This window comes from Myotis nattereri (genome assembly GCF_964212035.1).
Source record: "Myotis nattereri genome assembly, chromosome: 6".
NCBI classification, from domain to species: Eukaryota; Metazoa; Chordata; class Mammalia; order Chiroptera; family Vespertilionidae; genus Myotis; species Myotis nattereri.
Genome location: NC_138081.1, coordinates 63688101 through 63701930, shown reverse-complemented (window position 1 = coordinate 63701930; position 13830 = coordinate 63688101). Strand labels below are relative to the sequence as shown.

The 13830-nt window shown below is 38.2% G+C and overlaps 1 protein-coding gene across 2 annotated transcripts in view; it reads right to left on the bottom strand.

The window, feature by feature from the left end:
- Positions 1-532: 532 nt before the first annotated feature.
- The window catches only part of AMD1 (adenosylmethionine decarboxylase 1), a 29653-nt gene continuing 16355 nt past the window's right edge, over positions 533-13830 (bottom strand). The window contains exons 2-10 of one of the 2 annotated variants that reach the window (XM_081094293.1): positions 12515-12601; positions 11474-11600; positions 10164-10266; positions 8820-8862; positions 8577-8721; positions 8362-8454; positions 8124-8279; positions 7539-7728; positions 533-1455 (exon numbers count right to left, since the gene is read on the bottom strand). In XM_081094293.1, coding sequence (XP_080950419.1) covers positions 7588-7728; positions 8124-8279; positions 8362-8454; positions 8577-8721; positions 8820-8862; positions 10164-10266; positions 11474-11600; positions 12515-12601 — 895 coding nt within the window. In that variant the 3' untranslated portion in view covers positions 533-1455; positions 7539-7587. Of the gene's footprint in view, positions 1456-5585; positions 7729-8123; positions 8280-8361; positions 8455-8576; positions 8722-8819; positions 8863-10163; positions 10267-11473; positions 11601-12514; positions 12602-13830 lie in introns of those variants that run through there. The other variant, XM_081094292.1, reaches the window with a different exon arrangement.

The window sequence follows — 13830 nt, the reverse complement described above, 5'->3', positions numbered from 1 at the left end:
ACTGGTATAAGCCCCAAGCTGTTATCAGTTTTCAACCAGGTAAGTACAGAAACTGAGGGCAAGTGTTTAGTTTTTCTAACTATTTGGTAGAATAATTTTTTTCTTCTAAATAAATTTTGAAAATCAGGCTGCACTTACTGAAAAATTCATTTTAAGTTATTGACATATTGCAACCATCAGTGACAGATTGGGAAAAACTGATTTTTCATGTCAAAAAATCTTAGATTACCCTTTACCTCAAATCCATCAGAAAAATGCTGATTCCTGTGGGAACCCAACCTTTTTGAATATATGAATGGCAAGGCCTTGGTCTTGGAACCCACCCGATCGCTTTGCCGCCATCTTATTTCTGCATCAGGGTTGAAGTCCACATGCTCAGCTCAGCATGGGAGCTCTCATTCACACACTCCTTTACTATCCCTGCATGTGCCCACAGGGTAGGTGGCTCAGGGAATCAGGGAGCAAGGGCAGGAACACTTGCTTTGTTATTCTTTTTTTTTTTTTGTCCTTATTCTTTTTTTTTTTTTTTATTGCTTAAAGTACTACAAAGGGTATTACATATGTGTCCATTTTTCCCCCCCCCCGCCCTAGACAGTTCCCTAGCCTCCCCTATCCCCCAGTGTCTTATGTCCATCTTATGCTTATATGCATGCATACAAGTCCTTTGGTTGATCTCTTACCCCCCTACCTCCTGCCCCCCAACCCTCCCCGGCCTTCCCGCTGCAGTTTGACAATCTGTTTGAGGCAGCTCTGCCTCTGTATCTATGTTATTCTTATTTACCACTCAAACAGTTGATGTACATTGTAGAAATAGAGATGAGTAAAAGCACACCCATAAATCTATCACCAAGATGACACTGTCAAACTTAGGTTTATTACTCCACATTTCTGTGAAATCTATAAATGCCTATTGTACATGTTTACTTCACTTATATTAAGCAATTCTTTCACATTTTAAGTAAACAAACTTAAGAAGTTTGCAGAAAAGGTTAAACATTCTTTACTAAAAAGTGACCATCATCTCATAATCCTAGCACTGCAAATGTTTCTTTTTATCCATCTTTGGCTCATTAAACTCAGCATAACCAAAAGCAAGCCTATTATCTTCCATCCCAACCCTCCTCCTTTTTCTGAGTTGTCAGTAGAACCAAATCAGAAAACTTTAGCCTTCTACTTTTTACCTCTTTGTGTCTCATTTATCATTTTGTCTCTGCAACTTCACAATCCTTATATTTCTTACCTTCTCCTCCAGTAGTAGTCTTAACTGGTCTCCTGGCATCCAGTCTACCTTTCTGCAATCCATTCTGAAGCTCCCTCCAGGATTATTTTTGTCCCTTTAAATTTTCTGTCAAACTGTTTTAAGCATTTTTCTTACACAGAAATCTTCAGCTGAGAACATTTCTAGGGAGGAACTGAGCAGTGAGCTGCCAGTAGCCAATACTCAATGAGGTGGTCCTGAAGGCAGAAGTGGAAGGGGAAATGAAATCTAAGTTTAGCATCCACCACAATCTTTCCACCACCATGGTAACCACTTCCCCATCTCCCTCCACTTTCAACACCTCCACCTAAATGGATTCTTGAAATTCGTAGAGGAAGCAATTCACCTTGACCTTTTAAAAAATATTTGCCTTACAATGAATATCACATCCTTGCTTGGTATTTAGTTGGTTCGTAGAGCTGTTAGTTCAATTTTTATTTCAACTGTTTTTATTTCAAACCTTCCTAAGCAAGAGGCACTCTTCTGTGCTCTTGCACCACATGCCTATCATCACCATGTCAACTTCCTGTTAGGTTGTGACTGTGGCTCATTTTTATTATTCTCATCATCTAGCACTATGACTTAAATTTAAGTCATAATCAGCATTATAAACTCACTGAACATTCTTGTAGTTTTACCTTACGATTACAGTGAACACATTTCCTTTAAACATTTATTTATGTGCATAGACATAATTAACCAGCACCCTAAATTCTGAAATCTAAATTGCAACTACATGCAAACTTTGTATATGGCTATTTTGAAAAACTTCAAGCTAAAAAGGCATTGCCAGATTATCCTCCTTGGGAACTATGTTCAAGGTTACCAGCATTGGTTTAATTGCTGTATTTCCAAAGTCTCATCAGCATTGGTTTCATAATTTCTATTGCAAGCTTTGAATCCAGTCAGGGCTGGTCAGGAAAACATGGGTGAGTGGGAGATACCATTAATCTGCTGGGAGCACCAAAGTCAAGGACGTTAAGGGGTTAAGTTTCTAACTCCTAAATGGATTTTTGAAATTTCTAGAGCAAGCAATCAGTTCACCTCAAACTGCCCTACTACTAAAATGCTAACATGCTGATGGGAAAATAATTCTTGAATTGTAAATATATACCAGTTTGTGAGATAACTGAACCCCCAAGGTTTAGGTTAGGTGGAAAAAGGGAGACTTATTTAGAAAAGGTTTAGCTGAGTAATTGATGAGCCAGTGTTTGAATATGGACTCGGGAACTTGTGCAAGCGAGCAGTTCACTTTTTCTCTAGTCAAGATCCTGTAATTCCAGCCCCTGCCTGGCTGCAAGGTGGTCTCTAGACACTTACAGACATGCTCTTCATCTCCAGAGGACTGGAAGCAGGATGTTATCTGGAGTGGGGGTGCTTGTGACTAGCATCTAACATCACTGTCTGACATGCCCTTTAACCATGGCTCGGCACATTTTACAGGCAAGGAAAATAACACAGGTTTTGACAGTCAGAAGAGGTATGCACGGAGGGGATGGAGGTGGGGGGTGTGGGTGTGGACGGGCCAATGCTGGGTATGCGGTGGGACCGGAGCAGGAGCAGATAAGATGGGAGGACCTGCGGGGGAGACTTGTCTCCTCGTGAATGTCCTGGCTGTTGGTAATTCTCTAGCCCTGGAGGCCAACTTGGTCCTTGTTACTCTTGACAGTTTTGGCCCACTGCTGATGGAGGTGGTGCACAAGGCTGTTTTTACTGTCAGTGATGTTTTGAGGGGCACTCCCACATGGGCAGATAGATTGAGGGGTGTCACCTGTTCAAGGTCTTGTAAAGTCTACATGTCAAATCAACTAAAATTGCTTTTGTTTCAAGAACATTTGCCATCTTTTGTTTCTTCCGTTGCCACCTCAGAGAACACTTTAATCACTGCCACCTTCGCCACCACTTCAGTCATCTGGGCAGTTACTTTAAACAAGGCATTTGTCTCCAATGTTTGGGGGCCTCTTTCAGTCCTAAGGTTTAATTACTAAACTCCCCAAAGACAGGAATAGTATCTTTACAGAATAAAGGATATGACCACTTCAGTGGGGGGAGGAAAGGGTATCTGTCAAAAGTCAACATCCATTCATGAGAACTATGCAGAAGACCATGTAAGATGCCATCTATCTAGGCATCTACACAAACCCAACAGCAAACATTTATGGAATACTCAATGTCTTGCTAAAATCTGAACAAGACAAAATGGTCTTCATACAGGATCAGGACACTACTGAGGCAAAGCCCCCAGGGAGCAGAATGCAAGGATGCACTCACTCAGATGCCGACCGCCACCACCCTGATTTTCCTCCTTGAATTTTGTTCCCTAGGTGTCTTGCTTACCTCACTTCAGTCAGGGTCAACTCTTATCACTAATACTCAATATGCATTAGAGGTGTTAACCAGTGTAGGAAGAAAACAAAAAATGAGTTTAGCCCTAACCAGTTTGGCTCAGTGGATAGAGCGTCGGCCTGCAGACTGAAGGATCCCAGGTTCGATTCCGGTCAAGTGCATGTACCTTGGTTGCGAGCACATCCCCTGTAGGAGGTGTGCAGGAGGCAGCTGATCGATGTCTCTCTCTCACTGATGTTTCTAACTCTCTATCCCTCTCCCTTCCTCTATGTAAAAAAAATAAAAATATATTTAAAAAATAATGAGTTTAGCAAGGTCGCATGATACAAAATTTAAAAATTATTTATCTATAAACTAGCAATTAGAAAAGTAAGTTCCCTAGCATCATGAAACATAAAATACTAAAAATCAAGCATGAGAAAGCATCATACAAAACATTGCTGAGAAAAATTTTAAATTACTTATCAGAGAAATGCAGCTTAATACTATACACCCAGAAGCCACAAAAGTATGTATATGCAAACATTCACAGCTGCTTTATTCATATTTTCCCAAACAGGAAATCAGTAAAATGCTCATTAATAGAATGGGTAAAAAAAAAAGTGGTATATTAATACTAAGGAATACTACTCAGCAATACATGGTTCAAGCTCTCAAAAACTTTTCACTAAATGAGAGCACTGTATAAAGCAGCGGTTGCCAACCGGTGGTCCACGGACCACTGGTGGTCCTCGAGGTCCAAAAGGTTGGTGACTGCTGGTATAAAGAGTAAATACTATGTGATCCTACTTTTAGGAAAATATCCTAAGAAATCCAGAACATCAACCAGAAAGAATATATGCACTTCTATACAGCGGCAAAAAAGGAGGATCCCTTTGAGACAGCATGGAGGGACCTGGGGAGTATTATGCTAAGCAATAAATACTTTACTCAAATTTTGGAAAATATTCTCTAATAAGCTTATTCTAAGATGTGCATAGACATTTTTATAAAATTCTGATGCTCAGTTTACTGTAGCTAAGGAGACTGAGGAGCTGAAATTTTACCAAAGAATCACAAAATATGTACACTAGCCCTTGCTGTGTGCTTTCATAGTTAGAATGTTGGCCTGCACACTGAAGGGTCTCAGGTTCAATTCTGGTCAAGGGCACATGCCTGGGTTGTGGGTTCATTCCCCCACTAGGGGACGACGCATGCAAAAGGCAACCAGTCTCTCTGTCCTTCCTTCCCACTCTCTCTGAAAAGCAATGGAGCCCTAGCTGGTTTGGCTTAGTGTCAGCCTGCAGTCTGAAGAGTCCCAGAGTCTATTCCGGTCAGGGGCATGTACCTTGGTTGCAGGCACATCCCCAGTAGGGAGTGTGCAGGAGGCAGCTGAATTGATATTTCTCTCACTGATGTTACTAACTATCCCTCTCCCACTCACATTCTCTCTGTAAAAATAAATAAATAAAAATAAAAAAGCAATGGAAAAAATATCCTCTGGTGAGGATTAACAAGTAAGTTCTTGTAGGCAAAAAGATCAAGTTTATAATTGTGTTATAGTTAATAGAAATAACCATCAATTAAGTACGGGAAGCTCACAGCTTGTTCTTCTCCATTCCACCATTATGAGGCCTGTTCCATAAATGAACGTGGTAACATTCTACCTTCAAACCTTTGACTCCCTAAGACCAAACTCACAAATACACATTCTAATTCTTACTATTTACCCTTTCTAATCTTTTATATCCTGGTACATAGTCCAAATAGTTCTTTTGAGCTTCAGTTAATAAAGCCATTACCAAAAAATGTTTAAATCTGAATACCAATTAGCCATTCTCCCAGGAGCTCAAAGGTCTTTTGTCTTCATAACTCACAAATCTTAGGAAATAATCATTTAATAGATTTTTCAATTAATTTAAAAACTTTAGATGCCTAATATTTGATAATGTATCGTATTTAAAAAATACATCAACAGAAATTTTCTGAATGGCACTAGACAATCAATTAAGGAAACTTTTATTGAAGCTTTAATTGTGGTACAGAAATACATTTCACCTGATTTTAAGTCCAACACCACCATGAAGAGAGAAATTATGGCACCAAAAGTTTCCCTCCTCTATCATAATATACTAGGATTAATTTAAATTACTACTTAATCTACAGTTTTCATTTTTCTAGGTTTTGTTTCATACAAATTTGTGTGGCTTTTCAACATTAGGTAGAAATCTTAAATGTATTAGAAAAAAAAAAATAGACCTCAAGCCAACTCATGTCATCAAATCCACTGGGACACTGTTCCAAGAAAATCCACTTTGAGCATTGGTCCTCAAAACAGCACCAAAACAGTAGGTACTGTGTGCTAATTACAGAATCAAACTGATTCATTGATTGGAAGCTTCTTCAATGAAACTTTGAATCAAGAATGTGCTTAAAATAAGTCAAAAGTGATCCAACCACTTGATTTCAAAACCAAGTAGATTTTATGTTTAGAAACACTAAAAAAAAGTGTTTCATTGATAAATACGGAAGGAACAAAAACATCACTGCATTAAGCCCCAACGAAAAAAAAAAAAGTGAGGACAGAATACAAAATGTAGTCAACTTTGCTGTTTTCTAGGCTGCTTAAATCTCACAGTATTTGCAAATACAGCTAAAAATGCCAACTCCTAAAAGCCTGTATTTCTAGTCATTTCCCACTGACCATTTTGGATTTTCGGATGTTTTACGGACAGCCTTCTGCTTCACTGTGTATGTCTGAGTAACCGGAACAGTTCTCATTCACATGATCCTCTGAAACTGTGGTGAAGAAAACACCAGTAAGAGGAACACATAAAGTCAGAACGCTATCATGTGCATCATAGTCACAGAACTTCAGGTCACAAGATGGCAATGACATTCATGCCGCTCTGAAATAAAAATTAAGGTGAATGATTTGATTTGACTTACTGAATCCAGTATAACCTTTGTTTTCTCCTTGCTAATAAATTTAGTGATAAAATTTTTTTTATACTACTAACTTAGAAAGTTAGTAAAGACACGGTACGGTCTTCATGAGAAGCTATCTTATTTTACCGGAGAGCACAGAATGGCATAGTTCCCATATAGTTCTGCCAGTGTAATTTAATATTAATTTGTGTCTTCCTTGCTAATCAACACTAGAAGTTTACTTTTGTCACTACCTTCTAAAAGAGCCAATGCCAACAAAAACTCCCTTGACCTTAAAAGAAAATTAAATCCTAGGGTCCATCTCCTTTCCCCCTCTGGGGTATAAGATTGGTATAGACCCAGTGTAACAGTGTATTGCTTTATTGGGGCGGGGTTGGGAGGGGAGACACCATGGTGAGGAACAAAATCAATGAAAGGAATACAAACTCAGGAAGCAATAATGTTAAAACAGTAGTACACAAAATGGTTAACTGCAATCACTTTCTTAAGAGGACTCCACTCGTGGAAGAAAAACTTTAATTGCCATTGAAAAAAACATCTGAATGAAGTAGAAATTGTTTTCAATAACATTAGTAGAGAATATGTCCTAGAAATTGGAGGTAACTGGATGTAACATCCTGGCAGCAATTTAATAGAACAGTCCCGGATGGTTAGGCTGAGGCCAACACCTAATGAGGACGAAAGCCTTGTCTGTGGGGAATTTTGGAGGATACCTGGAGAAATATTACACTGTGCATAAACCAAATTGAATTGTTGTCATAAGTGTTGTAAAGTTTCATATAGTAAAAGTTTTTTTCTACATGCACTTCAATTTCACAGCAAGAGTGGCATAGGATGCCTAAACACAGAATAGAGCATTCATGCAAGATATCTAACTCCTTGATATAATAATGCATACAATTCAAAATGATTACACTATCATTACATCTAGGGCTTTCTGCAACTACAAGGTGGTGGTTATGGAAAGCATGGCCCCCGGTATCAATATCTAAAAAGCAGCCACCACCTTCTTTTATGTGTGTTTCCTTTTTGCGTTTTTTCTTCATTTTTCTTAATCAACTCTGCTGCTGTTGCTGCTTCTTAGCAAAACTGGTAAAAACAAAGTTGTAATCATTGAACATAGCACTCTGGCAATCAAGACGTTTAAAACCTTCAATCTTCTGGGGCGAAGAAAGCACTGTGCGACATTTAGAACTCTGGGGAAGAAAATTAAATAAACTGTTAGTGCTTCCAACCTGCAAAAGATTCACAAACAACATAGTCATGTCACAAATATTTAAAACATTTATCTTCATAAAACTATGGTATTTGAAATATCTTAGCTGCCTTCTTATGGGCTTAAGTGAGATAAGATAACTTATGTCCACCAGCCCCCATCCCAATCCCAGGCCTGCCAACAGGGACAATAAACAGTACAGGGGGAGCCCACCAATTAACTAGATATAAAACAAGAACCAACAGAAATTTAATGAAACAGAGGAAACTTTTTATCCCAAAAACCTCAACTAGTATCTGACTGATAGGTACCATTTTATGACATTCCTCACTACCCTTATTTTCTGGAAGATTTTATTGTCAAAAAACGAAGTACCTGGTTTACAAACAAGGTGGTCACAAATTTTCCTGGCTTGAAGACTTCCACAACTTTTCTGATCAGGTCATCATAGGAGGTCTGACTTAAGTTTGTTTCAAAGCTAACATAAGAAAATTCTGGTTCTGGAGTGATGTGAATAGTCCAATAAGTTCCCTTAGAGAAATAATTTTGTGTTAATAGTGGAAAGGGCACACTTAAATATTTAAATAAGTATTAAGCAAATATTATTACTTACATCCGATTTCATGCCATTCATCGAATACCCACAAGGATTGAACATTGTGGCATCAATGACAGAACCTGGTATCAGGTCACGAATTCCACTCTCCTGAAAAGGAAAGAAAGAAAAAAGAGACTGAATTAAATACAAATTTAAAAAATAAAACAAGAATGAGTTAAACAATATACATTAGTCCCCAAGCAGAATCCAGAATTACTGAAAATCCTTACACGAGTGACATCCTTTGCAGTAACACCATCTTTCATGTAGAACTGGTCCATAACTGCTGGGTCAAGCTCACTCATCAGAATTTCCAGGGTTTGATCTGGCTGACTGATTACCCTACTCTCTGGGAAATCCAAAGTATACAAGTACCTATACAAGAGTAAAAACTCATTTTTAAAAATGACAACTGGCAATTTAAAGTAATCTTATATACAAGAAAAAAATCAGTAAGATTATGTCCAACATACCAACAGTCAGAATTCATACGTCCCATACAATATGCTGCTCCATCTGTTGAGGGAGGAGAAAGTAAAATAAATGCAACAGTTCCATTTGATAGGATGGTTTTTTTCTCACCCTTCCAATAGCTGGGATACTATTTGCCTCCTACCAGAAATATCAGTGAAGGAAAGTAAGTGGGTGAATTCACAAGTAGGCAAGACTCTCCCCCATCACCCTTTAAAATATATGTATATATTTTACTGACTGTCGTTTAGAAATTCTCTTCAGCAGCCAGTGAGTCAGTCTAAGTGGTGCTGAGAAAACTATGGTTCCTTCTCCCCTAAAACTCCATTAGGAAATAGAATTTGGTTGCCCATTTATCTACTCTCCCAAGTAAATACAACTTATTTTATGTAATACTTTCCATATTGTTTCAAAGCCTCACTCAACACAGTAAATTAACAATTGGTAGATATTTACATTAAGTTACAATTAGCACTCTCTGATTTAGACCAGTTTAGTTTCATATTAGTAGACAAGAATAGAAATCTGATTTTCTTTTAAAATCATGCCAGTGAGTGACTGTCAAATTATTAAAATGATCCTAAGTTATCAGCTTTATCTAGGATATAAGGGTGTTGGATTAGAAAACCCTTAGTTCCTTGACCTTAAAGCTCAAAAAGGAAGGTTTATAGTCCTGGCTAGTGATTCAGTTGATTGGAGTGCTGCCCAATACACCAAAGGGTTGCAGGCTCAAATCCTAGTCAGGGCATATACCTACATTGCAAGTTTGATACCTGTTCAGGCCATGAGAGGCAGCTGATCAATGTTTCTTTTTCACATCTCTCTCTCTCAAAAAAGCAAAACAAAACAAAACCCAAAACACACACGTATCCTTAATATGTATTTTTTTAAAAAAAAGATCTCTAAATAAAAGTTTTGTAAATGAAAGAAAATCTTGCCTAGTATACTGAAGGCACATATGATCTCACTGTGCTGGTCATTTATAAAGCAGCTTAATTCCTGTATAGAATGCTGGATCAGTGTCTTAACAGAGGATTATGCAGTCACTCACTGGGCATTTTTCTGGATGAAGGGATCATAGCCTTCATAAACACTAAGTTAGATATAAATCAGAGCAAGTGACTGGATCAAGATGAATTCGTTTCATTTTCTATCATTTTAACAACAATGACCCGAGGTGCACACACATATACTCTAAAATTTATAATCAACTATATTGATACACTTATCTTAATTATAAACATGCTACATTTGCATAAATGTGCTTTCATATATATAAAGACTTCTGAAAAGATATACCTATAACTTTAATAAAGCAGGTTTCAATTCTATTTATTTAAACTTACTTGGGAAAATTGCATTAAGAAACTCTATTTCTTCCTGGAAATTCCGGTGTGGGTACCCTTGGTGAGAAGGCTTCATGAAATTCTTACGAGAATAAAAGAAGCTCTAAAAAAGGAAGATAAACCAATATCCATGAGTCAAGTGCTATTAGGAACAACTTTGTAAACTGTGGAAAAGTCTCAGCAGAGCATTAATAATATAAGTGCATTAATGACTTTCTACAAATTAAAATGCCCAGCCTACAGATGATGGGTCATAACAACAATACCAATTAAAATACAATAAACCAGTGGTTTCTGATCTGAGCATTAAATAGGCATGTAAACCAAAATTTTGTGGGAGAACATGTGCACATTAAACTTTAAGAGTCAGTGATTCAGCACTAGCCAGTGTAACTCAGTGGTCATCCTTTGCCCTAAAGGGTTGGGGGTTCCATTCCCAATCGATACATAGCAGGGTTTGGGTTTGTTCCCCATTGGGGGCATGTACATGAGGCAACCGATCAATGTTTATCTCTCACATCAGTGTTTCTATCTCTCCAGAATCAGAAAAGAGTCAGTGATCAAAAAATTAAGGACATATTGCTTGAGTTTCTTATGAGAATCAATAATTAAAAACTTTATTAGGTCCTAGTAACAAGATATCCTTTACCCTAATTAGGTAAAATACTAAAATTCAACATCTGCTCATCAGAACAATTATGCCCTTAGTAAGTAAACACCGTAATTCTTTAAAAAAAAAAAAAATTTATTGACTTCAGAGAGGAAGGGAGAGGGGAGAGAGAGATAGAAACATCGACAAGAGAGACACATCGATCAGCCACCTCATGCATGCTCCCTACTGGGAATCGAGCCTACAACCTGGGCATGTGCCCTGATCAGAAATGGAACCCGGGACCTCTTGGTCCATGGGATAATGCTCAATCCATTGAGTCACACCAGCCGGGCTATCGCCTTAATTCTTAAATGTTATCAGAATTTAACTCTATATACGGTTGCTCTTAACATAATCAACTTTTTATTATGAAAACTGAATTTTTCTTGCTTTCACTTATTTTCTTAGTTTCTTTGCCCTTCATATTAACATTTCAAGGAGTTAAATATTGAACATGTCTGGTTTCTTCATTTCTTTCTCCCATATGGATTTTATCCCAACTCATTCTCTGCTTCCTCCATATTCTGCAATTCTTCCGCATCAGGAAGAATATTCTTTCTCTCACGGTGTGCCCACCCTTACCCATTACAACCAAAGCAATAAGTATACGAATTTATTTATAAGTTAAAGGATTAAATAATGTTTTTTGATTACTTACTTGAATTGAGTCAAACCCACTGTAATCCCTAGCAAGTTTCAACAGGGGAACCAGTGCTTTCAGCAAGAGGGTGGTACCACATGTCTTCAAAATGAAACGTCTCTTGGAGACAAACATGCTACTCTCACTACAATTAAAAAAAGTTACAATATTATAATGCTATTTATGTACTTTTGATACAATTAACTTATTATTGGACTATAATTTACAATATAAATTTTTGCTAATTTTAAATGTTAAAACCTCAAGGAAGCAAATAATGTACTACAGTAGTCTTCCTCTTCTATTATACAAAAATCCGTTTAAGTACTAGAACCCACAGAAATAGTCCTTAAATTCATTATAAAGCATATTAGCTCATTATACACACCCTCTTTTTTACTACTAAATTTTTCTCCTCACCTATCCTAAGACATTATTAAATTCATACTTTACATCATCTTGCACCATCCACTCTCACATGTATTTCTATAGCCATCTCATTACTTCTTACACTAGGTAATAAGCCCAGAGAAGGAAGGAATGTTTGTTTTCACTCACCATTATATCTCTATGGTACCTTAGGAACCTTGTTCAATCCAAGGCCCATTATAATATGTATAAGAATTCAACGTATTTGTTGAATAAATTATCTTTGTACCTATAAAGAGGTTGAATGACTTTTTTCTGTTATAGATGGCAATCCTATTTGTACAGCGGAGCGAACTTCACTTTGCCTAAGGTTCTGATATTGAGAGGCATATACTAAAAGTAAGACTCCAATCTCCAAGGTAAAGGTACAATGTCATTCTACCCACTTTATAGATACTTCCTGCTCACTACAAATAGGTAGAGATGGCAACCATCTTGAAGATCTTTCAGGTAAGACTTCAAAACCTACTGCCTAGGGATACCTGAATTAACATTTTATTTTGCATCGTATTTTTAAAAATAAGGTTAAAATAATTATAGAACTAAGGTCCAGGGGAACAATTTGCTATTTTATATATAGTAAAATTCAGACAGAAATATGTTAAGTAACTCTTGTTTTACAGGACTTACCTGAGTACATAAGCTTCCTGCTTGTCAGTTTTTGTCACACTTATGATTGAACATTGCACATCCTTCAAAAGTATGTCCCACTCGGATCTATCGTTTAATAAAAAAGATGATTGATTCATTATACTATTTGTCTACTTTCAAAAGTTATAAATCACATTTAGAAGAGTTTTTCAATGATCAACAAAACTTGTATTTTATATTTGTTGGCACATTCTAATAGTAGCTTCTCTTATGAATATCAACATTTAGATTTGTTCCAAAATTGTCTATCTATATTGACATCCATTAAATAAGATAACATTATTGGCAATTTACTAAGAAAAAGACAAGTAGACAAAATACCATGAATAAGCCATATACAGAGGAAATTCAAAAGGAAACCAAGGCCCTCACCGGTTTGGTTCAGTGGATAAGAGTGTTGGCCTGTTGTCTGAAGGGTCCAGGATTTGATTCCTGTCAGGGTCACATGCCCAGATTGTGGGCTTGATCACCAGTAGGGGGTGTGCAGGAGGTAGCCAATCAGTGATTCTCTCTCATCAATGATGCTTCTCTCTCTCCCTTCCTCTCTGAAACCAATTATCTATAATAATAAAAGCATAATATGCTAATTAGACCGGATGTCCTTCCAGATGAAGCCAGGGTTGTGAGCGAAGCCAGTGCCAGCAGCCGGGGAAAGGAAGGCCTACTCTTGCATGAATTTTGTGCATCGGGCCTCTAGTATTTATATAAAAGGCTAAGTGTCTCTCTGTCCAACCGGTAGCTATGACGCACACTGACCACCAGGGAGCAGATGCTCAACGCAGGAGCTGCTATGAACTGCACTGGCCATCTATCCTATATAATAAAAGGCTAATATGCAAACTGACCAAACGGCAGAACAGGTCGCTATGATGCGCACTGACCACCAGGGGACAGATGCTCAACACAGTAGCTGCCCCCTGGTGGTCAGTGTGCCAGAAGCTGGGTTCACGGCTGGTGAGCGCAGCAGTGGAGGTGGGCGAGGCTCCCACATTCACGGCAGCACTAAGGATGTCTGACTGCCGGGTTAGTCTAAACCAGCAATTGGACACCCCCCCCCCCCAAGGGCTCCGGGATTGCGAGAGGGTGCAGGCTGGGCTGAGGGACTCCCCGCAAGTGCACGAATTTCATGCACCGGGCCTCTAGAGTGTGTGTGTGTGTGTGTGTATGCCTATATATGCAACTTTCCCTCATGGGAGTTTGACTGGGAGACCCATCACTCGCTATGATGTGCACTGACCACAGGAAGGCCCTGGCCGGCAGCCAGGGAAGGGAGGCCCCAGCTGGCAACCAAAAGG